This window comes from Pygocentrus nattereri, chromosome 24 (genome assembly GCF_015220715.1).
Source record: "Pygocentrus nattereri isolate fPygNat1 chromosome 24, fPygNat1.pri, whole genome shotgun sequence".
Lineage (NCBI taxonomy): Eukaryota > Metazoa > Chordata > Actinopteri > Characiformes > Serrasalmidae > Pygocentrus > Pygocentrus nattereri.
Window position 1 is genome coordinate 7,913,355 of NC_051234.1, and position 24,586 is coordinate 7,937,940.

The 24,586-nt window shown below is 42.0% G+C and overlaps 1 protein-coding gene across 1 annotated transcript in view; it reads right to left on the reverse strand.

Annotated features, from left to right (window-relative positions):
• Positions 1–406: 406 nt before the first annotated feature.
• si:dkey-12j5.1 (probable assembly chaperone of rpl4) overlaps positions 407–24,586 on the reverse strand; it is a 215,966-nt gene continuing 191,786 nt past the window's right edge. The window contains exon 11 of the mRNA XM_017695782.2: positions 407–2,420. Coding sequence (XP_017551271.2) covers positions 2,235–2,420 — 186 coding nt within the window. The 3' untranslated portion in view covers positions 407–2,234. The remainder of the gene's footprint in view (positions 2,421–24,586) is intronic.

Genomic DNA, 24,586 nt, shown 5'->3' on the forward strand with positions numbered 1-24,586 from the left:
AAAAATCAAATACACTTAAAACTCAAAAGCGTTTAACACCATAATTTATTGGATATGGCTAACTATCTAACTAGGCCAATTTAACTTTCTTTGCTAAAGCTCCAGCCTAGCAGCTTTCAAAGACACAATTAGGAGTGACATTGCTATGGAAATTCTGATTACGTTTTGTGTTCCATTATTAGTGTCACTTAAATAATGTACTTATTGTGATTTTTTTTATTTAAAAAATTACTAGACAACAGTGATATGTAAATCCACTGTGACCTGTATTCAAGCGAAAACAGTACAAACCTAAGGTATTTAATATTTTACCTTATTAACATGTTTTTCGTGAATATAAGCTCATTCTAAAATTGATACCTGCAAAAAAGTTGGAACAGAGTAATTTAAGACAAGGAATGCGGTGAAGTGTCCAAAATCTACATTTAATAGGTGATGCAATCATGTTTGGGTATAAATGCACCAGTTTATAAATGTTGTTTCTCAAAGGGCATCAACAATTTTAGGTATCGCTCCCTCTACAGGTCATAATGTTAACGAAAGATTCAGGAAATCTTTATAAAACTCTGTGTGTGAAGGTCAGAGCCGAAAACAATAACCAAATACCTGTGACCTTTGATCCCTCTGACGGCAATGCCTTAAAACCTAGCCTGCTTATTAATAATCAAAGAACCATCCAGACTGTTACCAGTGTAAAGTCCAAAAGTCAGGGTCTGTCATGGTTTGGGGGTGTAATACTGCTCATGACATTAAATTACACATCAGGGAAAGCATCATTAAGGCCTTAATATACACACATTAAAGCAACATATCGCTGCTGTCGGACCAAAACCTTGTATCTCCATTTTTTTTTGTTTTTCAGTTTTTGACATAATTTCAAAATTCCTATTGCTCTTTACACTGTGTGTAAATTTCAAGATGAATGGACCCAAAGTGACTTTGAAAACTTCGTCTGCTTCCATTGACTTACATTAAAAGCAAAGTATGTTTTTTCTTCTCCTGTACAGTCACCATTTTGGAGATACATCTGGCAACATTGATACGCTGCAGCAGCCTGCAGTCCAGACCTGTCTCCCAGTGATGTTTGATGAATCCAACTACAGGCCAGCACAGCTGTTCAGTTCGCAAATGATTATTAAGCCTTGTTTGAAAGGAAAAGTGATGTTGCAAAGTGGTAAATATGCTCTTGTACAAATGTTTGGAACATGCAGAAAGCAGATTTGGTACTTGTGTATATTGAGAAACAATTTATTTCATAAAGTGAAACATCAAAAATCTGTACTGTTTTCAATTCAATATCAAGTCAAACACGATTTACTAATCACTGCTTTCTGTTTTTATTAGCCTTTCACAAACCACTCCAATGTTTTCAGAGTAGAGGTTCAAAAATACTGCTCTTTTTAATCCCAGCCCTGGGACGGCCCTGTGCACTTTCTTGTTTACCTCTATTCTAGTTATGAAGGGCTCAGTAATTTGCGAGTAAATTAAACCAGTGCATCAGAGCACCCCAGTCTTTATGCCAGCATTGGGAAGCACTTATCTACACACTGTACGACATCCTTTTCTTGCTATCTATCTATGAAAAAACTCTAAGAACAGGGATTCATCAGCATCAGTTTTCATCAGATATTAGCATATGACATATTAGCATATGGAGCTGCTGTTATTAACTTCATGCACGCTGCAGAGAGGAAGAAGACGAGGCTGGCATTTGACTTAAAAGTCATTTTTAATCCCTAATGACATTTTCTTCTTATTACATCCAGCCCACAGCGCTCATATTTATAATATGATTATAAAACACACAGGAGGGCGGAGGGGCAGCAGGGTAATTGAAAGGCTCAAAGGTCTGGAGTGAGTGTAGTATAAACACTCAAATTCTTTCGGCAGCAGACTGTTGTCACGGTGAGATGAGGCAACATACACACTTTGGGTTCTAGTACGAATGATAAAAGGCACTTTTTATAGCAGACAAAACAAACTTATTAAGAAAATGGAAACTGGTTGAAACAGAGCGAGAGATGGGTTGATGATTGGATACCGAAATGGGGTTTAACCTTGTTGGCTGTTCTCAAATAAGGGCAATGTGGTCATTTGGCAGATGGACTTGTAATCCCTGTATTTCTGCTTATTGTCGTAGACAAAACAGGCTCTGAAATGTGAACTAAAACACAAAGCAACGAAGGCTGGAAAGGCTAAAAAAAGAAGGAGGAAGCAGGTACAGAAGGATGCAATCAGTGCTCCATGGCTTCGTCTTCCTCCTCGTCCTCGCTGATTTGGATGAAGTCGTCTCCGATGCCGTCTACAGAGGGGCCGGCTTCATCGTCGTCGTCAGCTTCCAGCTCCCCTCCGAGTTCTCCCAGCAGCTGCTCGGTGTGCTCCAACATAGGAGGGTCCTCACAATGCAGCTTCATGTAGAGCTATAAGGCACACAGGACATAGACAAAGGGATAAAGATAAAAGTGAAGGTACTATTTGGGTGGTGAATCATTCCCTGCACTGATGTGGTGGTGGTGGTGTCTTAGTGTGGGTTGTGCTGGTCTGAGTGGATCAGACACAGCAGTGCTGCTGGAATTTTTAAACACCTCAGTGTCGCTGCTGGACTGAGAATAGTCCACCAACCAGAAATATCCAGCCAACAGCGTCCTGTGACCACTGATGAAGGACTGGAGGATGACCAACACAAACTGTGCAGCAGCAGATGAGCTGTCGTCTCTGCCTTCACATCTACAAGGTGGACCGACAAGGTAGGCATGTCCAATAGAGTGGACAGTGAGTGCACACAGCAGCACTGCTGTATCTGATCCACTCATACCAGCACATACACTAACACACCACCACCACATCAGGGTTACTGAAGTTAATGATTCCCCTTAAATTGGTTTGATTAGAAGACTTTCGAGAGGCAGGGGTCACAAAATAGGCAGAGGAGCAAAACGCAGACAAATCTATGAACCTGCTATCAACAATGCCTGAAAAATGCTAAAAACAAAACCAAACTAACAACAACAAGAAACAGGTGTGGCTGATAATGAGGGGGTACAGCTGAAATGTCCAAGAAAAAAAACAGGTGGCTGCCCTGGGAGGTTCAAATAGAGCATCATAAAAATCTACCAATCAGTTTTGTCTTTATTTACCAAAGGAAAAAGAGTTGACTCTCAACCTTCACATAATTATTTTATTATTTTGCTCAAATTTAAAGCCTGTCCTCGCCCACTTTTACTAACCACTCGGAAATTAGTGAGCACTGTACACATTTAGCCCTGCTTTTCCAGACGCAGACAAACTGCCGCATGTGCTTGTGTCGCGTAAAGGAGACGCAAATGCCTAGACACTTTCATGCACACTTGAAATTCTCAGCAATGAATCTCATGAGAACTCTACTAAGACAAACAGTAGGAGCAGTGATGAGCCAATGAGAGTGCAAGACAACTTTCAGGGAGTGAGGCAAGAAATGGTGAAATCGGCGAACAGTGACTGTGGCTCCTGCTCATCGCTGCATTGGTCAGGTGTGGAGCAGCCTCTGAGGGCATATTTCTGGAAGCTTTCTTCTCAGCACGGCAAAGGCCACTCGTGTCCTGTATGGACCCAGGAAAGAGAGGGAGGCAGTGTAGGGCCTGTTGTGTAAGAGCAGGGACCCGGGTTAAAAATAGCTTTCTCTTTTTTCCTGTGCAAATTATTGCAGAAAGAACCACATCATGAACTTTTTTACCTCCGGCGTGGCGCGTGATGGATGGGTGTTGGGTTTATTTCCGTCAGACAGTGGAATATGTTCCCTTCAAGCAAATCACAGATCTCTCCAGATAAGAGATTGTGTAAATATGTGGGCCTCATGTGCGGTCACTTGTGAAGGCACTAGTAAGCTAATCAGCTAGCCATGCAAACTCTGAAAAGAAACATGTTTTTGGTAACACTTTCTATGAATGTCACGTTTGTAAGCATCTGTAAACACATGCACGTTACAATGCGTCCATAAGGCATCATAAACATGACTATAAATATTTATAAAAATGCATTACATGTTGTAGCCATGCTTATTATACATTGTGAATTGGTACCATAGTGCATTATAAGTACTATTCATCACAAATTATAAGAGCTCATAAGTTGTATGCGTACGGTACTAAAGCCTCCTCCAGTGTTAAGAGTGAGGCTTTGAGTTGAAATATTTACTGAAGGATTTACTGAAACACTAAAATATACACAGAAAAGCTCATTACAGGCTTCAAATGCCAGAGTTTAAACTAGAGCTGCCATCAGTGTTTCACCCAATGGGGGAAAGTCAATGTACACCACTGTTAATGTACACCACCGTTAGCCTGACACTAACATAACACTGCATATCCAATAGAACGCTAGCAGAAATGAGCAATACTGTACTGTAATGTTGTGTTAGTGTGAATGGTTCTAGCGCTTGACGTTAGAACCAATGAGGGAACAAATCGCAATGACAGCACTCGACTATCTCGCCTCTACCTCTCCAGGCCTTCACTCCACAGTGACTTCACGCTCAGTGTGATGTCAGAGGGGGTTCAGGGGATGGGCTGATGGGTACTTGGTTTGCTGTGATGTAATATAGTGTTTAAAGTGACAGTGCTGGGTAAGAAAAGCACATTGTAGCAACAACTCTAGGCTGGACAGCCTGTTTGGAACATCTGAATATTCAGGACTGAAGCCCTGAAGATGCAGCGCTAACAGCACCAGCGGTGAGCAATAAAATATTGCTATCCCATGAATAAACTTTGTCTTTACTTCACACTCTCAGAGCTGGAACTGACTTCTTTGGCTGTGACATTACAACATGTTATTAGCACTACTTAAAATGCATTATATTAACAATTCATAATGTATAATAAAAATAGCTATGAAGTGTAATTCAGTGTAATGCCTTATGAATGCATTATACCATGTTATAAATGCGTTTATAGATGCTTACAAAGTGGTACCATGTTTTTATTTGAGAAGTCAACACAAATTTTGTGAATAATTGCTTTGTCTAGCTATGAGCTATAGGTTTGAAATAGTAAGTATTTTAAAGTAGTTTACTGCAATTGCTTGTGAACACTTTCGACTATCATACTTTAGCTTGAAAAGGCGTCTCAATGAGTGCGTATACATGCACTCAATAATCCAATCATAATCATATTTCTGCAGTTATCTGATTATTCAAATGGTCATGTAAGCACCATATTCTGATCTAGAAACGTGATAAAGAAATCTGATAAAGAGGCTGGATTTTAGCTCAGTAATCACATTTCTCAGGGCATGCGAACTCTTACTCTGATTTCTTTCGGAATTCTCAGTCTGCACATGATAGACCGGAAATAAGTGAACAGTGTTGCTGCAAGACGCAGCTGAAGTGTGAAGTTCTAATGTGTTTTAGCTTCTATTATTGGGTTGATATTACAAAGTAAGGGATCTTAATGGTTTAAGAGGTGAACCGAGACTGATTCCAGATGCATTTGATGGATTCTACTAGGCTTTTCAATTACATACTTGATAAAAAGAGGGCTTTAAATATATATTTTTTTACTCTCTAGATGATTGTTTATAGTTTCAGGTATAGTGGCGCAATGTGTTTTTTTATGTTGTTTGAGTTTTACGTTAGTCTTGCATGTGATGTTACGTGTGATTCTGAACAGAATTCAGACACTAGCAGATCATAAAAAGAGATGTTTAATCTCAAACAAGGGATTGGGCAAAATCATAACCAAAAAAAACAGTCCAAGAGTCGAAACACTGATCCAAAAAGACAGGCAACGGTACAAAAGGGGCAAGGCAAAAAGTCGAGAAACAGGCAATCCAAGCAAAGGTCAAACAACACGAGAAGGCAATCATAAACACTCAGTAGATCACTGGGAGTCAATATTTCGCAAAGTTCCTAAACTAAGCCCAGGCTTAAATACTAAAGCTGAAAGCCATATGAAACATTACGCAGGTGAACATGATTAAAATTCCGGGGATTGTGAGCGCGGATAGGAGCGCGAATAAGAGTCAGAGGTCACATGAGCTTCTAAGGACTCCGACTGTGGCTGAGCAGTCACATAATCTCCCACTTTATTCTGGGAAATGGTGTCTTTAAGGGAGTTCGTCGGATGCGTGACATTACGTCACGTCTTCTATTGTGAGTTTAGTGGTGCAAGTGAATGCAATTAGTGATTGTCCACACTTAAGACACTAAAGACAGAAATGACAATCACAACTCATCATTTAAAATCGAATCATAATAGCTGGGTTTATGCTTCAGGTTGGACTAAATAATGACTTGAATGTTTTATCATGTACATCCTGGGGCAGTCGTGGGCTGGAGGTTAGGGATCTGGCGCTGTGACCGGAAGGTTCGATCCCCAGGGCCGACAGTCCATAACTGAGGTGTCCTTGAGCAAGGCACCTAACCCCCAACTGCTCCCCGGGCGCCGTGGATAGGGCTGCCCACCGCTCCGGGCAAGTGTGCTCACTGCCCCCTAGTGTGTGTGTTCACTAGTGTGTATGTGGTGTTTCACTTCACGGATGGGTTAAATGCGGAGGTGGAAGTTCCCCGGTTGTGGGATCAAAAAAGTATAATTTAATCACTTTCTCTGGAGTGTGTCTTTACCATGGAATAAACAGTTCATGCCCAAAGGCTTTACTGCTGAAAAAAGCTCATAGAAACCATAAAGTGCTTCTGTTGGTTCCAGGTGGTTTTGTAATGTGTTTTAGCTTTTCTTATTGGGTTGATATTACAAAGTAAGGGATCTTAATGGTTTAAGAGGTGAACCGAGACTGATTCCAGATGCATTTGATGGCTTTCTACTAGGCTTTTCATTAAGTTTTAATCCTAATGATTCTAATCGTTATTTTTCAGCAGGAGGTTTTCTTTAATTAAAGCAAAACACAAATGCTTGTATATTTGATTAGATATCATCTCAGCTGCACACACAGATCAGGCATAACGTTATGACCACCTCCTTGTTTCTACGCTCATTGTCCATTTGATCAGCTCCACATATTATATAGGTGCCCTCTGTAGTTCTACAGTTACAGACTGTAGTCCATCTGTTTCTCTGATACGTTGTTACCCTGTTCTTCAGTGGTCAGGACCCCCATGGACCTTCACAGAGCAGGTACTATTTAGGTGGTGGATCATTCTCAGCATTGCAGTAACACTGACGTGGTGGTGGTGTGTTAGTGTGTGTTGTGCTGGTCTGAGTGGATCAGACACAGCAGTGCTTCTGGAGTTTTTAAACACTGCGTCCACTCACTGTCCACTCTATTATATGCTCCAACCTTGTCATTCCACCTTGTAGATGTTAAGTCAGAGACGACAGCTCATCTGCTGCTGCACAGTTTGTGTCGGTCATCCTCTAGTCCTTCATCCGTGGTCACAGGACACTGCCCACAGGACGCTGTTGGCTGGATATTTTTGGTTGGTGGACTATTCTCAGTCCAGCAGTGACACTGAGATGTTAAAAAGCTCCAGCAGCACTGCAGTGTCAGATCCACTCATACCAGCACAACACACACCTGCTCTGTGAGGGTCCATGGGGGTCCTGACCACTGAAGAACAGGGTAAAACAAAGTATCAGAGAATCAGATGGACTACTGTCTGTAAGTGTAGAACTACAAAGTGCAGCTATACAGTAAGTGGAGCTCATAAAATGGACAGTGAGCACAGAAACATGGAGGTGGTCATAATGCTATGTCTGGTCGGTGTATCTAAATGCTGGCAAATATTAATTGTATTTTTTTTTTTTTTTAAATGACCCTGCTCACCTGTAACGTCTCACCATGGGTTCACTGCATCCCTGACCCCTCCGAGAGCTAAGATAATAAACTTCGCTTGAGCTAGTAAAGAAATAGGACAGCCCTGCCTGTCAAAGACTCCCCTGAGGGGAAATGTCAAGGTCAATTGGATGGAGTTCTGTGTGAACTGGTACTAAAAAAAAAACTGTGGTCTGTTATGTATAATGTACAAGTATGAGGCAGAGCTAATAACAGTTTCAGCACCCATCTGCTTTCCTTTTATATCATATAGCGTCAGAAACCATACAATCAATCTGAGATTACTAAACAACTCAACACAGTTCAACAGATGATTAAGGCTAGAAGTTGTGCAGTTCACTGTAAGCTTCCATTATGTGTTACATCAGCCTTGTAGCTCCACATTGGTAGGAAAAAAGATACTGTCCCAGGGCCAAATTACAGAAACTGTAAGATCTTTTTTTGTATAACTAAAAGATCTGGGAAGTCAAGATTAGATTTTTCACAAATTTGTATTACAAAAGCAAATCTTCTCAATTTAACAATCGTAGCTGATTTTACACAAAATCTTAACCCACTCAAAGTCGACAATCAACATTCCTGCCTGTTGCCTAGCAACCGACCCTACGTGCACAGCTGAAACAAAAACACATGCTGTTTATCAGAGTGTCGCCGCTTCAGTTTCAGTTTCCGTTTCCCAAACGCTTCGGCTGAGCGCTCTAACGTTACTCCTCCTAATAAAAACAGACACACGTTCATTTCTGTTTGCTCATTATTCTCCACCATCACTGTAATATTTCATCACATGAAGGTAATAAGTTCAAGTGTTCGATTCTATCCCTTATGTTTTAAAGCTACACCACCTTACCGTTCTCAGGAGATATTTAAATCTGCTCCTTGTTCATATTCTCCCGTTCCACCTTAAATGGCAGAGCAGTTAAATTGTAGCACCTCAGGCAAGGTGGAATGTGAAAACACCAACAAAGCGTCTTCAGTGTTGTAAAAAATTGAATCTTGAGAGACATTTTTTAAGAAACTGATCTACTCATGCGGAAAACGTTTCCTACAAAATGGCTCTTTTAAACATTTGGGTTGCAACCCCTTTCATAAATACCGCCACTGCTGTAATGTTTTCCCTACTTTCCTACTGCCGACTTGCCTTGCCCTGAATATGGAAGCATGAAGAGGGCCTATTATATTTCCTAACTAAAGGTAAAGACAGAGACACTGCATAGAACAGACTGGAAGCAGCTGCTGTAGTGTAACTGTGTTTAACATTTGTAAAACGGCAGGGATTTTAAGCACGTAGGGCCTCCAGGAAACACTGCGCACAGACTTTTCACTCGCTGGTTCAGGGTTGCTCGTTTCACTGCCAAGTCTTTTCTGGGCTACTTTCTAAATGTTCTGTGGTCACCAAAAAGGTTGGATACGTTGCAGACATTAGGGGGAAAAAAGAATGAACGCACATTGATTTTAGTGTTGAATAGCAGGCACATACAATTTCTTGTCATCGCTGATGGTCAGCATACATGCCAAGTGATGAGTTCTATGAAATCCACAAAAACAGATCTACCAGTGGCAAACCATAAATAAAAGACTTTTTTATGGACATTAAAAGTATTTGAGAGTAATATAACGCTGTTTTCAGGAACAAAACCTTGTATGCGCCGTTTTTCACCTAATAAAAAAAGTACCGATTGCCCTTTACATTATGTGTAAATTTCATGATGGATGGACCAAAAGAAACTGCCCAAAATGACTTAGAAAAAAAGTCTGGTTCCACTGACTTACATTAAAAGTAAAGAAGGTTTTTTCCTTCTTCTGTAAAGTTGCTATTTTGGAGATACAAGGTTTTGTTATAAGCAATAAGCTATCAGCTGTTAGATGGCATTTTAGATTCAATTTTTTAGATTAGTTAGATTTTTTTAAATATCTATTCTAAAATCTTAAGTATCTGCACACAAATTTTGGACTAGTTTCAGCTTCTGCTGGGTTTTAAGCGAAGTTGAGCATGGCATGAGCTTCTATGGCAGGCAAAATCTCTGGTACAGCAGTTTAGCTGTTTTTAATGTATTTTAAATAAAAATAAAAAAACAATAACTGATGATACTTAATGATTGTTTTCCCCATTTACCTGGTATATGATCTCTAATAAAATTGAGACAACAGCAGTGCTAAGCAATCGCATTATCTACTTTATAGCTTGAGTTGATGCCCATGGCTAAGAGTAAAATATGTAAAAACATTATTTTATTGTACGCTGACCAGACATAGTCATTAAGTACACATACTTTGCATCTATACTCTTTGTCCACTTTATCAGATCCACTTACCACACTGGTGCACTGTGTAGTTCTACAATAACAATCCAATTAATCTATTTCTATGTGTGATTTATTAGTCCCCTTTTACCCTGTCCTTCAATATTCAGGACCCCCATAGCACCTCCACAGAGCAGGTACTATTTGGGTGGTGGATCATTCTCAGCACTGCAGTGACACTGACGTGGGTGGTGGTGTGTTGGTGTGTGTTGGGCTGGTCTGAGTGGATCAAACACAGTTTTTAAACACTGTGTCCACTCACTGTCCACTCTATTAGACATGCCTACCTTGCTAGTCCACCTTGTAGATGTAAAGTCAGAGACGACAGCTCATTTGCTGCTGCACAGTTTGTGTTGGTCATCCTCTAGCCCTTCATCAGTGGTCATAGGACGCTGCCCACAGGATACTTTTGGATGGATTTTTTTGGTTGGTGGACTTTTCTCAGTCCAGCAGTGACGGTGAGGTGTTTAAAACCTCCAGCAGCACTGCTGTGTCTGATCCACTCAGACCAGCACACACACACTGACGCACCACCACCGTGTCCATGTCACTGAAATGCTGAGAATGACCCACCACTCAAATAACACCTGCCCTGTGGTGGACCTGTAGGGGTCCTGAGCACTGAAGAACAGGGTAAAAGGGGGCTAACAAAGTATCAGAGAAACAGATGGACTACAGTCTGTAACTGTAGAACTACAAAGTGCTCCTATATGGTCAGTGGAGCTGATCAAATGGACAGTGAGTGTAAAGGAGGTGTATATTTGAACTCAGTAGAACTTGCATGGGGACTGCAGTGACCTGTACTGCAGTGGCTTAAAAAACGTGCCTCCAACACTACAAACTACTCCTCCACGTCTTTCAATCACGCTGACATGCGATTCTGCTCCTCTAGACTTCTTTCTCTCACCATCTTTTTTTCTGGGAGTTGCTGGTGGAGCAGAGGAGTTGGCAAATTCCACAAATTAGCCACTACTTCCCCAGCACAAACGAACTGGGTTCCGCACCAGCTGGAACATGCACAGCAAGTGACCGAGTCCTTGCCAAAAGAGAGAGAGAATTCATTTCCCCCCTAGTGTCTCCTCTCTTATCACTGTAAAATATACCCTGGAAGTGTGTGATAAAAAAAGCAATTCTGAAAGAGACTACAATACAATTTATCGCCCTGGACTCTTTCTCGTTAGTCTGTGTTTAAAAAAAATAAATAAATAAAAAAAGAGACGATATCTTTGAGCCTTGAAGTTCCAGTTTCTTAATCACATTAAAAGAACACATTCCAGCATAATTATAAACCCCAAAAAGTGTTAAGAAAAGAAATCTCTTCAATCAAGACTGTATTAATGACGAGTCTGGTCTATACATTAAAAAGCACGTCAGAATCGTCACAACATTAAAAGAACATTTTTCTCCATTCTAATGAACTACAAAAGGAAGGAGGCAGATCTGAAATGCTGCTGTTTCAAAGTTTGAAATCAGTGGCAGAGTAACCAAAAATAGTAAACAGCAAATACTCTCATATTTCAATTTTAATGACACAGGGAATATCAGCATCACATTACAGTAATTCTGTACATATAGCTGCGAGAAAAATGGTTTTTATATGATCAAAAAGTGTTTACAAACTTTTTAATGGTGTACTCAAACTTTTGAATGGTAGCATATATCTAGTATTTTGCATTTTGAAATTCCTGATAAAACATTCTAAGTCTACTAAAACACGTTTTGAACAAAATTGGAAGATCGTTTTATTCCAAGCCCTGAAGGTTAAGGCCAAAAGACAGACTTTTGTGTGTGCGGAAAGCCATTTATGCAGAGGAATAATCAACTGAGCAGTGAGAAGAAACGCACTCATGGGCATTAATTTATAAGAAGCTGCAGATGATAGTGACCCAACAGTTGCAGCATTTCTCCAGTCCTCATTACCGAGATTAAGTACTGGATACCGTTTTAAGTCTGCTGGGAGTGAAGCCAGAGGACTCCTTACCACTCAGAGTAACCAGGCCATCTCTCTCTCACACACATACACACACACACACACACACACACACACACACACACACACACACACACACACACACACAAAAACATACACGGAGGTTGGGTGGGGCAACTGGCTGCCCCTGCATATGTGCCTCAGTGCCACAGGAGCAGTCGCTAAGCAACAGTGAGCAGTGATGGACCTTACCGGGCCACTGAGGAACTCATTTAAGGACCGATGAGCAAAGCTCCAGAGAGTCTGAGAGTCTACACTGGACTAAAGACTCGACCTTCATACAAACACAGATACACACATATGTATGCAGCCTGCATACACACAAGAACATACATACATATGCACATACGCTCTTTTGGCCAGCTACTTCATGACAGGTCAGGAGCCAGAGTTTCCAGTAAGCCAGTGTCAGGTCCACAAGCCTTGAGGGAGATCTTCAGTTGACCTGTAAGATGTTTTTGACCACCAGTGGAGGGACGACCCAGTTTTGCCCATAGAAGACTGTCTAGGGAACAAGGGCAACTGGCATCTGGATGGTGTGGTCAAGCCATCCAGGCTGACTGAGTGATGGTAGCCTTGATGCTTTTGCTACTGGTCCACTTTAGGATCTAACAGTAGTTGCATTCCAAATCCTAGGCGGCAGCCGAGGTATGCTCCATCTCTCGGCCACTACGTCATAGAAGGCTGTTCCAAAGTGAAGGACCCTTCATAGGCAGCCTACATTTGGAGTGATTTCGAGGACATAACAGATGTATCAGACCTTTGGTCACAGTTCTCTGCACACAAATGATGCAAAGGAAAAAAAAAACAACTTGTTTTAAAATGTAAGTTGTTCATGTCCTTAAATTCATCTTTGCTACCTTATGGAGTGTAAAATGACTGATTTATTAAAGCATTCATCTACATATCGTATTTTAATCAGAAGCATTTGTATATATGTAGTTTATCATACTACATAAGCTTGTTGGTGTATTAGCTACCATAGCAACAAACTGAATGCAACAGGCTCCATTTTCTCTCACCAGTTCCCTGACAAGTTTTGTGCTGCAACTGCAAGGGACGGGACATTTTGGAGACATTACCATGCAGCCTCGTTTGGAATGTTTCATTTGTGTGACCAACAGAGTACTAAGGAGGAGTCTTCATAGGAAAGCCCTACCGAGGACCCACCCCACCTCGGCTATGAATTCCCACACACTAGGAAGGCCTCTGCTATTAAACAATGCAATCAAGCTGGGATGCTAAAAGCTATTATGTGCTTCCCCTGAGGAATGTGAAGCTAGTCACTGCATCTTTCCAAACTGCCCGTAACGCAATGCCACTGGACCATATGCCTGGAAGAGAATGCTAACTACCAATTCTGTTAAGTCAGCTAACTCTTGCCTGGTTGACTACCATCAAGAGAAGGGGACGAAGAAGGGCCATCCTATCCACCCAGAGAGAGTAAGGATATCCTGCCATGTATGGCTGAGGCATCAGCAGGGATGGAACTCGCAATCTCCGAAAAATAAGGCACAGACAGTTATGCCTCTTGGGAGCTTCTCTGCTACCAAATGACGCTTGAAATGAGCTTGTGTTAAGTTGTTCCATCTGACTGTTTGATGACTGTAAATTAAGAGACCCTTATTAGTCCCACAATGGGAAAATTTTACCTCTGCAATCTAACCCATCCAGTGAACCACCACATACTGTGCCCGGGGAGCAGTTGGGGGTTAGATGCCTTGTCAAGGGCACCTCAGTCACAACCTGTAGGCTCAAGGGACCGAACCAGCGACCTTCAGGTTCCCTAACCTCCAGCCCATGACTGCCCCCAAACAGAGACCTGGATCCTCAGATTAAAAGTCTGATGCTCTACCGACTGAGCTATCCAGGATCCGAAGTGTAAACATCTCAGGTGCTGGTGCTGCTGTTATGAAATATCTGCTCCCTAAGATGTCCAAAGAAAGATGTGGTGGTACACAAGTGGGGAGTAAGAGATGGAGAAGATTGAACATTCATGTGGAAGACCACTGACCAAGGACATGTTTTGGGAATGCTGACAGACATACCCATTCTACTCTGTGCTTCCACAGCCACTGTAAGGATGGCCTGCAGACTTGCTGGTCATCAACATACTGTCACCCAGAAATGCATACTGACCCAAGCCATTTCATACGTACAGGATATTGAAAAACTTCACATTTGCATTCCAGTAGCAGTAAAGGGCATATCCTTCCCTCAAAAGCTAAACAGACTGCTCGGATACAAGGCCAGCCTCCCTGCTTAAGACCTCAGCAGGGATGCAGTCAAGGCCCAGGACTTTTTCCACAGTCACCCAAACCATATATCAATGTTGTTGGACCAAAACCTTTCCGATTCTGTCTTTTGTCCATTGTTGACCTAATTTAAAGTACCTGTTGCCCTTTACTTTGTGTGTTATGTAGATTCATAAGATGCTTCCAGACAGGTGTAAGCAATTAACATCAATGAAGTGATTAACATCAGACTGTTGTTCTGTGGTATAAAAAGCTGAGCAGGTCCAGTTGACCTTGATTTTGGATCATGATGGAATGATGCTCTTGGAAGTGAGTGGGGTTGGAATTAAGGTTTAAAGCACACATTCAATTACGGTGATGCTCATGCATTACTTTGATATGTAAAGAAAAACAAAAGAGCAACTGTTCCTCAGGATACTGCGTATGTCGTTGCAGCATTGTGATCTGACTGTGCAAACGAGAACAGCTGTCCATGTACACAGAGAGAAATGTTATAGGTGGGCTCCAGGGCATAAACCCCTCATTACAAAGAAAAATAAATATTTGAGAGCTCGTGGTACAAAAACATCAGCACTGGATGGTGGAAACTACAGAGATGTTGAAAATAGTGATACATTTAGAAAAGTCATCTTTCACCATTTTTTCCACTTGTCTACCCGGATCATCATTGGAACTCGATACAAAGACATTCTGACAGATCACCTTCATTCTATGGTGAAACAGTGGTTTCTCCTGGACAATCATGCCCCCCTCCAAAGGGCACAAAGGGTTACTGAATGGTATGATGTGTATGAAAGTGGACCATATGATTTGGCCTTGGTTATCAGATCCCAATCCAGTTGAACATCTATGGGAGAACAACCTGTAGGCTGGACTCTACACGACAATCATAAAAATAACATTTCAGGACATTTTTGGAAGAATGGTGTTCCAGTCTTCCAGTACAGCTCCAGACTTGCAAAGTGCACTGAAGCTGTTCTGGGGGCCCAAAATGTTATTAAGAGACCTTTTGTGGATCTTTATTTTGTATATCACTGCTGTCAGAAGAAAACCTCATATCTCCATTTTTTGTTGTTTTCTAGTTTTTGTCACAATTTGGGAGCCTTTTAAATTGTGAACCTGTGAACCTTTTAAATTGTGTGTAACTTTCATGACTCGACCAAAGGAAATGGCCCAAAATGACTTGGGGGGGGGGAAAAGTCTGCTTCCATTGTCTGTATTGGCAAAATGCATATCTTACTACAGGTGTGTTTAGTAAGCTCTCACACCCTGTAACCACCTTCATGTTAAGGTTAATAGCAAAGATAAAGTAATTCTATGGTGTTGGGTCCCAACTCCAGTAGCTAAAAGTCTAATAAACGATTTGCTATTTAGTGTTAAACGCACAAACACAGTCAATATCTACCTTGGACATCCACTGCAAATCATTACAAAAATCTGCACAAGTTCACTGCACAAATTAATAGACTCATCCATACCGAAGGAACAAATATTTATAGGCAATGTACTGTGCTGAAAAAGCTAACGCACACACCCGCACACACCCTGAAGCAAACTCTCAGAATCGATGAAAAACATTTCTAATTTAGAGCGCCCGTTAATTCTTCAGGTAGTTTTATTGCTTGGGGCTCTCCTGAGTCGCTTGCGTACCACGAGCTCAACCATGAGGAAAAGAAAAGCCGAGGTAGAGCAAGAAAGTGAAGGGAAAGCTACTTCTGCAGTGATGAACACTTGATCACATTATTCCAAGCCTCAGATTGGAGTTTTGTGCTTTAATTCTCTGTGTTCTACAGAGGATGCGGCTTTACCAAGAGTGTGCATATGTGGTAACAGGCACCATCTGCAGTTCCCACTCCTGTAATTTCTCAGATCTAATCCCCAGTCTTGGTATGACTCCACGCCTACTGATGCAGTCATCCACACACACTTTGGCAGCGTGCCAAAAATCACTAGCCACTAACGGCATCAACGCCCAATCCATTATCCATTCCTTCATCTCATCTTTAGATACAACAATTATCTGGCATAAACATATGTGGCGATTGATTCCTCTAAATAGTCGCTTAAATGCTCGTCCTCCTGGAGGAATTTCAGCTCTGTTTGTTTCCTCTCTCACTGTATGAATGGCTGATTTTTGAATGCTCTGGTGGGGAACGGAGGGGCCAAGAGGGGGTAAAGTTGAACAGTTGGTTGGGTTTATGGTTTAAAACTGTGTGTGTGTGAGAGACAAGGAGCTACTGGGTTTGACTATTTCATATGGGGCCAAAAACTGTGCTGAAACCAAGATATTTGCAGACAGGCCAAGAGGAAAAAAGAGAGTCTCATACATGAACATAGTAACACTGTAATCACAACGTTTTTTCTGTCCTCTGGTCAGAAGATAACTATATTTAGAAATATTTAAGTATCTATGACTTTGGTCACACAGCAGGTAAAAGTGGCCCAAATCCAATCTTCCTCAAATGTGACACAGACTTGTGTTTGTGTCTCAGTGTGAACAGCAAAAAACACTGAATCTGACATTTTCAATTCTGATTTGAGATGCTTTCATCCATGTACTGAAATCCAATATGTGTCCAATCTGACGGCAATACGACTCAGTCTGAACAGCCAGATTGGAATTCATGCGACTTTTACATGATTCCAATATCATCAATTTCGAAAAATTAGAAGAGACTCGTCCAAACCACTCAATTTTCAAAGAGATTTCAAACAACACTCAATTGCAGCCATAAGAGAAAGAGGGTGCAGCTTCAAAATAAGAAAAGAAAAAAAGACTGTGAGGACCTGAACCAAAGAAGTGACCATGGCACGTGAAGCATTGTTCTTTTTTTGATTTGTTCAGACTGATGTCACATATCCATCCATCCATCCTCAACCACTTATCCGAGTCTGGGTCGCGGGGGCAGCAGCCTAAGCAAAGAGGCCCAGACCTCCCTCTCCCCCGCCACCTCCTCCAGCTCTTCCGGAGGGATACCGAGGTGTTCCCAAGACAGTCAAGAGATATAATCCCTCCAACGTGTCCTGGGTCTTCCCCGGGCTCTCCTCCCCATCAGACATGTCTGGAACACATCCCTAGGGAGGCATCCGAGCCTCTCCCGAATCGCAGAGCTTCTCACCCTATCTCTAAAGGAGAGCCCGGCGACCCTGCGGAGAAAGCTCATTTCGGCCGCTTGTATCCGCGATCTCGTTCTTTTGATCACTACCCAAAGCTTGTGACCATAGGTGAGAGTCGGAACGTAGATTGACCGGTAAATTGACAGCTTCGCCTTCTGGCTCAGCTCTCTCTTCACCATGATGGACCAGTATAGGTTCTGCATTACTGTAGACGCCTCACCAATCCGCCTGTCAACCTCTCACTCCATCCTTCCTTCACTCGTGAACAAAATCTCAAGATATTTAAACTCCTCCACTTGGGGTAAGAATTCACTCCCAACCTGGACAGAGCATTCCACCCTTTTTCCGACTGAGGACCATGGTGTCAGATTTAGAGGTGCTGATTTTCAACCCAGCCGCAAACTGGTCCAGAGAGAGCTGGAGGTCCTGGCCTGATGACGTCAACAAGACCACATCATCTGCACAAAGCAGACATGAAATCCTGAGGTCACCATACTGGACACCCTCCGTCACTTGGCTGTTCCGAGGAATTTTGTCCATAAAAGTTATGAACATAATCTGAGACAATGGACAGCCCTGGCGGAGTCCAACCCTGACTGGAAACCAATCCGACTTACTGCCGGCTATATGAACCAAGCTCCTGCTCTGTTTGTACAGGGACTGAATGGCCCATAACAACGAGCCCCTCACCCTGTACTCCTGGAGCACTCCCCACAGGATCCCCTGAGGGATGCGGTCAAATGCCTTCTCCAAATCCACAAAACACATGTAGACTGGTTGGGCGAACTCCCACGCACCCTCCAGGACCCTGGTGAGGATAAAAAGCTGCCCCAGTCTTCCACGACCAGGGTGAAATCCACATTGTTCCTCTTGTAGCTGAGATTCGACTATCGGTTGGACTCTTTTCTCCAGTACCCCTGCACAGACCTTACCGGGTAGGCTGAGAAGTGTGATACCCCGATAGTTGGAACACACCCTCTGGTCACCTTTCTTAAAAAGAGGGACCACCACCCCGGTCTGTCATTCCAGGGGGACCACCCCAGATGTCCATGCGATGTTGCAGAGGTGTGTCAGCCAAGACAGCCCTACAACATCCAGAGCCCTCAGGAATTCCGGGCGGATCTCATCCAACCCCGGTGCTCTGACACCAAGGAGTTTTCCAACCACCTTGGCTACCTCAGCCTGAGTGATGGACGGACCCTCGCTATATGTCACATATAGATCACATTTAAAAGACATTGTGTACAAACAATAAAATAAAAAAAGCCACTTTTACCTGCAATGTAATGGTAGCATAAGTTCACAAAAAACACAGTCATACTCTTCCATACTTACATTGCTACCTTATGGAACACCAACTGAAGATTATTTCCATATTTTAATTGATCTCCGACTTTTGATTAATCCCTTTTCACAGCAGCCATAAAATTCTGCCTGTTTTGAAGGTCCTTTCAGTTTTTAAACTATACATTTTTCGCCAATAACATTGATGGAATATATTCCAGTGGAATGCGTATGATTTACAAAACTGGAGGTGACCTGGATATTTGCCTTTGTAGGTGAGGAAGCAAGTCCAAAGCTGCAATACAACTTAGCAACTGCCAGGGATACTGTAGCAACCGCCTAGCAACCACTTGGGATACTACAATACTATAGCAACACTTTAGCAACCACTTGGAATATCATTAGTGCATCCCACCCACCCACCAAGAGCGAGGCCAGTTATGGTTTGAATTGGGAATATAAATGACCGACGGCTGTGGCATCACCCCCCTGACGATGTAAAATGTATGCAAATGTATTTCATTACATTGTACAATTACATTTAGTGATCCGGCATACAAAGATAACTACATTTAAGGGATAGTGGGTGATTAGGTATCATACAATGATGTACTTAATGCGGGACAGAGTCTGTCTGAGTTCCTGCTCTTTCTTCCTCTCCGCTTGGATCAGCCAGATTATTATCAAGGACTCATCCCCCTCCTCTTCTCCTTAAATCACTCTCTCCAGGCTCTTATCTCTCTCTCTCTCTCTCTCTCTCTCTCACACGCCCTTCTTCTACTCTTCTCCTGCGCTTCTCCCTCTTACTCCCTCTCTCCTCTCCTGATCAACTACAGGCCTGGACAAGCACCATCCACCAGTGACCTTAATGTCCAGTTGACAGATAGTTGTTTATATCTGAACATGATGTGCACACACACCTACACCCACGAACACCCCTCTCTAAACCACACCACACCAAGCATTAGAGGTGTAACAACACACTGATGCATCGTTCTATAGGAGCCAATTCAACTGAATCCATTTTAAGAATCAGTTATAACATTAAATTTTTTTAACAGTTCAGTTGTTTACAAAAGTTTGACCAAATTTCTAAGATAAAATCAGGCAGAATACTATGACCAGTTCCTTGTTTCTAAACTCACTGTCCATTTTATCAGCTCCACTTACTGTATAGCTACACTTTGTAGTTCTACAGTTACAGACTGTAGTCCGTCTGTTTCTCTGATACTTTGTTAGCCCCCTTTTACCCTGTTCTTCAGTGGTCCGGAGCCCCATGGACCCTCACAGAGCAGGTACTGTTTGAGTGGTGGATCATTCTCAGCACTGCAGTAACACTAACATGGTGGTGGTGTGTTAGTGTGTGTTGTGCTGGTCTGAGTTACTCATACACAGCAGTGCTGCTGGAGTGCCCACTAACTGTCCACTCTATTAGACGCACCTGCGTTGTTGATCCACCCTGTGGATGTAATGCCAGAGACGATAGCTCATCTTCTGCTGTACAATATAAGCTAATCATCCTCTAGTCCTTCATCAGGGGTCAGAGGATGCTGCCCTCAGGACACTGTTAGCAGGATATTCTTGGTGTGTGGACTATTCTCAGTCCAACAGTGACTGAGGTGTTTAAAAACGTGCACCTATGTAGTAAGTGGAGCTGATAAAATGGACAATGGGCCCAGAAACAAGTGGGTGGGTCATAATGTCTAAACTAATATCTGTCTGTATACTTGTGTCACTCACTGCACACATACACACACAGATACAGAGCGCTAAGCAATACTCAGTGATATTCCCTGCATGCCTGGCACTGTGTGGCAAAAGAGGGAGAACTAGAGGACGATGTTCACTCTCTCACACAAAGGTCAAACCAGGCTATGAACAGCCTCCTTTATCACTTTGCCAACAACAGCAGCACAGAAAGCAGAACAAAAAGCACTCAGCATAGAGAAACAAGGAAACAGAGGGCTAGTTTAAAGACAAGAGGACAGAATGAGGGGTGAGAGACTTCGGTGAAACTCTGAGTGCAGGTAAACAGCACACACTGAACAGCTAGCGAACAGAAAATGAGTGTGTCCAGACTAAGTGATTTCAGAGCTAAGACCACACACTGTCTGAGAGGATACCTCTCAACACTTCACATAGCCGGAGAAAAGCTTTAACGCGGACACTTTGACTTTCAAAGGTCAGTTAAAATCACTTCACAACATCAGAGAAACCAGAACAGTGAACACAAAAAGACCATTAGTAGCTTTAGGACGAGTCAAAAGACCTTATAGGCCGTCTTCCCAATGCGAAACAAGAGCTGACCTAAAGAGTGACAAAAAGGGGTTTTGTGTGATGCCATGAAACCTTTAAAAAAAAAAAAAAAAAAAAAAAAAAAAACCTTTCAATGGATGGTTCTAGAGAAGCCTTTTTGTAAAAGAGATGTAAGAGTTTTAAGAACCTCAACATAATGTAAACATAGTTCTGTAAGGAGCCCCCTAAAATTGGTATTGAACAGGAGTCGGCAGCCCAAAATGTTAAAATAAGCCATTTTGTCCTCTCAACAAAAATCAAATCACCTTTAGAGTCATAACATTTTATGTTTTACCATCTTGCTGTATGCTGTAAACATGTCTCAGTATGTGCTAATGTAAGAGTTTAGGCTAACAAGTTTAATATAAACGAAAGTGCAGACTTTCTTTGCTCTCTGTCAAGCTTTAACTCAGCTATAGTCGCTTTTCCTGCACCTCCTGCAGGAAACTTTTCCAAAAGTAGAACAGCTTCTTAAGAAATGTCTCTTAATGTTTGATTTCTGAAGGCTGAAGCCGCTCCTCATTCACCAGCTTCTTGATTGATTTTCCTGCGAACTGCTGTGCCATTTATGCTGAAAAATTCAAACAAGAAGCTGGTGAACAAGAATTTGACTGCAGCTTTGTGACTTTAGTGTTTGTCAGCTTCTCATTGCAGATTAATCTTATCAGGAAACCAGCTGGAGTGACTATAAATGCAAGTTCATTCATCTCTAAATTATCGATGTTCGTCTTAATTCTCTCTCTTTGCTGTTTCATTAGCTACTAGTGACGCAAGATTGTTGTCCGTGTTGAAGGTTGGTCTTCGCACCAACCTTCAGGGTTAAAGGGTGACTTAGCAGTTCTACATTAACTCCAGAGTTTAAGACCATTTCTTGTTAAACTGTGTTGACCGATCAGCAGAGCTTTATTTTAATGTAAAGGAGGATTATTTTATTTTAACCTACAAATCTAATTATACTGTGGAGCCACAAGAGAGCGGTAAAAGAGGTTGCCGACCCCTTGAAAAGAACCTTTAAAGCAGTGGTCACCAACCCTCCTTCCTGAAGATTTACTTAGTTTCAACTAAAATTTTACATTTTATATGCTGCGCCATTGTTACTTAACACTAACGCACCTGCATTGAGCCAATCACACTTCTAGCGAAGTCCATTAGCTGATGCAGGTCCAGTAGATTTGGGGATTGGAATCAGACTCAGGAAGGTAGATGTCCAGGACCAGAGTTGGTTACCACGGCTTTTTACGTAAACCTTTTAAAAGGGAATTCCACCAATTTTGTTCCCCAAAATTTCTGATTTAAAATGGTTAAGATGCAAACAAGTTAATTCAGAGTGGTTTGGTGTGAAGTGCTCCATTATAGAGAAACTTACAGAGTCAGAATTGTTTACAGTGGCGGTGATAGGAACCAGACGTCTGACGAGTTTAATGCCTATAAAAGCTCCATAACAGAAAGCTGTTACATTAACACATAAGCTAATGCTTGAGACATTGACTGAGTTGCAATCAATAATCTGATCATAATCAGATTTCTGCAGCTATCTGATTATTCAAATGGTCATGTAAATACCCCACTCCGATCAAGAAATCCGATAAAGAGGCTGGATTTTATCTCAGCACTCAGATTTCTCTGCAGGTGAACTCTTACTCTGATTTCTTTTGGATTTCTCAGCCTGCACATCTGTTTACTGCCTGACTCATGTAGACCTGGAGTTTCCCCATTATCTGATTACTCAAGTGCATGTAAACGTGTTGATCGGATTACTGACAAAATCTGCAAAATGTGAATGTAAACACACACATTGATTTCTGAAGGTTTTAGGATAAACTTTCGGTCTACATTTCATTTTTTTCCCCATGTAATCAGGGCAGAGAGTAACAAACAGGGTGAGATAAGGCTAAAGAGTTGCAAAAGATAATAACACTATTTTACCACCATCAACATTACATGTAGATTCAAAAGAAGCGCAGAGATTCACTGGTGGTTTTAGATGGTAAATGAAGCGGCCATAATTGTGAATATAGACATTGTGACCCCTGGTTCCCATCACCCCTCTGAAAGACTTTGTTTACATCTCAGCAACTGAATTATGCAGAAAGTTCAAAAAATAGGTGCAAAAGTTCTTCACCCCTTTCAAATCCCTTTTTCTAAACCTGGTTTTTCAGCAAACCAAAAGTGGCTCTTCTATGGCATTTTTAAAGAAGCACCTTTGTGAAGGTCTAGTTAATTTTCCACCTGATAACTGGAATGGCCATGACATGAAAAGGGGCAGCTAAATAATATTAGCTTTAGCTACACAATTAGCTAACACCACTTCAGCAGGCGTTTTCGTGATCCGCATGATGATTTTCGTTGGGAGTGACAAGGCTGGACAAGATTAGAAATGAGCAGATCAGAGGGACAGTGAAGGTGGAGCAGTTTGGAGATAAAGCCAGAGAGGCCAGGTTGAGATGGTTTGGACATGTGTTGAGGAGGAATAGTGGATATATTGGTCAAAGAATGTTGGAGATGGAGCTGCCGGGTAGAAGGAGAAGAGGTAGACCTCAGAGGTTTATGGATGTAGTGAAGGTGGACATGGAGATGGTTGGTGTGAAAGTAGAGGAGGCAGTGGATAGGGCAAGATGGAGGCAGATGATCCGCTGTGGCGACCCCTATAGGGAGCAGCCGAAAGAAGAAGAAGACTTCAGCAAGCGTTTTAAAAAGTGATGACTCCAAAATCAGCAATCCATTCATTTTTTCCTCACCTAAAAGAGTGAAGAACTGGCTAAATCGTCTGTGGGCTTCAGCTGAAAGAGTCACCAAAGACAGAAGAGAACTTTCAAGTGAAGAAAGTCTCAATCCGCTCTGCTTTGCTTCAGGCCTAACACCCCTTAACTGTGGTAAAATCACTGTAAGGCATGGCCGTTTGTGGTTCATTGCTTAATTTTATGTGGATAAACATCATACAGCTGTTCTTCTGCTGCATGTCAGCTTGTACTGTAATGTGTGCATATACCAGAAACATCTCTGGTCAGGCTTTCGTTTAATATTCATAAATCCACATCTGAAGTACACTGGCACTCAGCCACCAAAATATGTCTGTTGATGTTTTCTGTCCTTTTTTTTTATTATGTAATGCATATGTATTTGCCTCAAGTGATGGAAAAAAAAAACAATTCTGTTTCTTGCAACATAAACATGATGATGAAATGCCTGGAAAATAATTCCGATAGCTCTACTCATACAACAACGCTTATATCTCATCATTGTTCCACAGATTGAACCGGAAAACTGGAACCCTAGGTACTGGACCCATGGCCAATGGAAAAAGAACATCCAGCTTTCAGGTGCCAAAGGTTCCAGCACCTCTTTTCCAGAGTAGTAATGCTACGACAGTTTGTTTGAAACATTTTCGCAGCTTGCCATGGGAAATGTGTATGTTCTTTCGATTAAAAGAATAGTTGGTACATTTCGTTTTATCCCTATGAAGTTAGTCATTGTTGATGGTAAAGGCATGGGGTAAAGGCATGGGGTAACTTCTCACTTTTAACTCATTGAAACAAGCAGGGATTCAGGTGTCAAACACAAGGACTGTGGGCCAGATCAGGTCC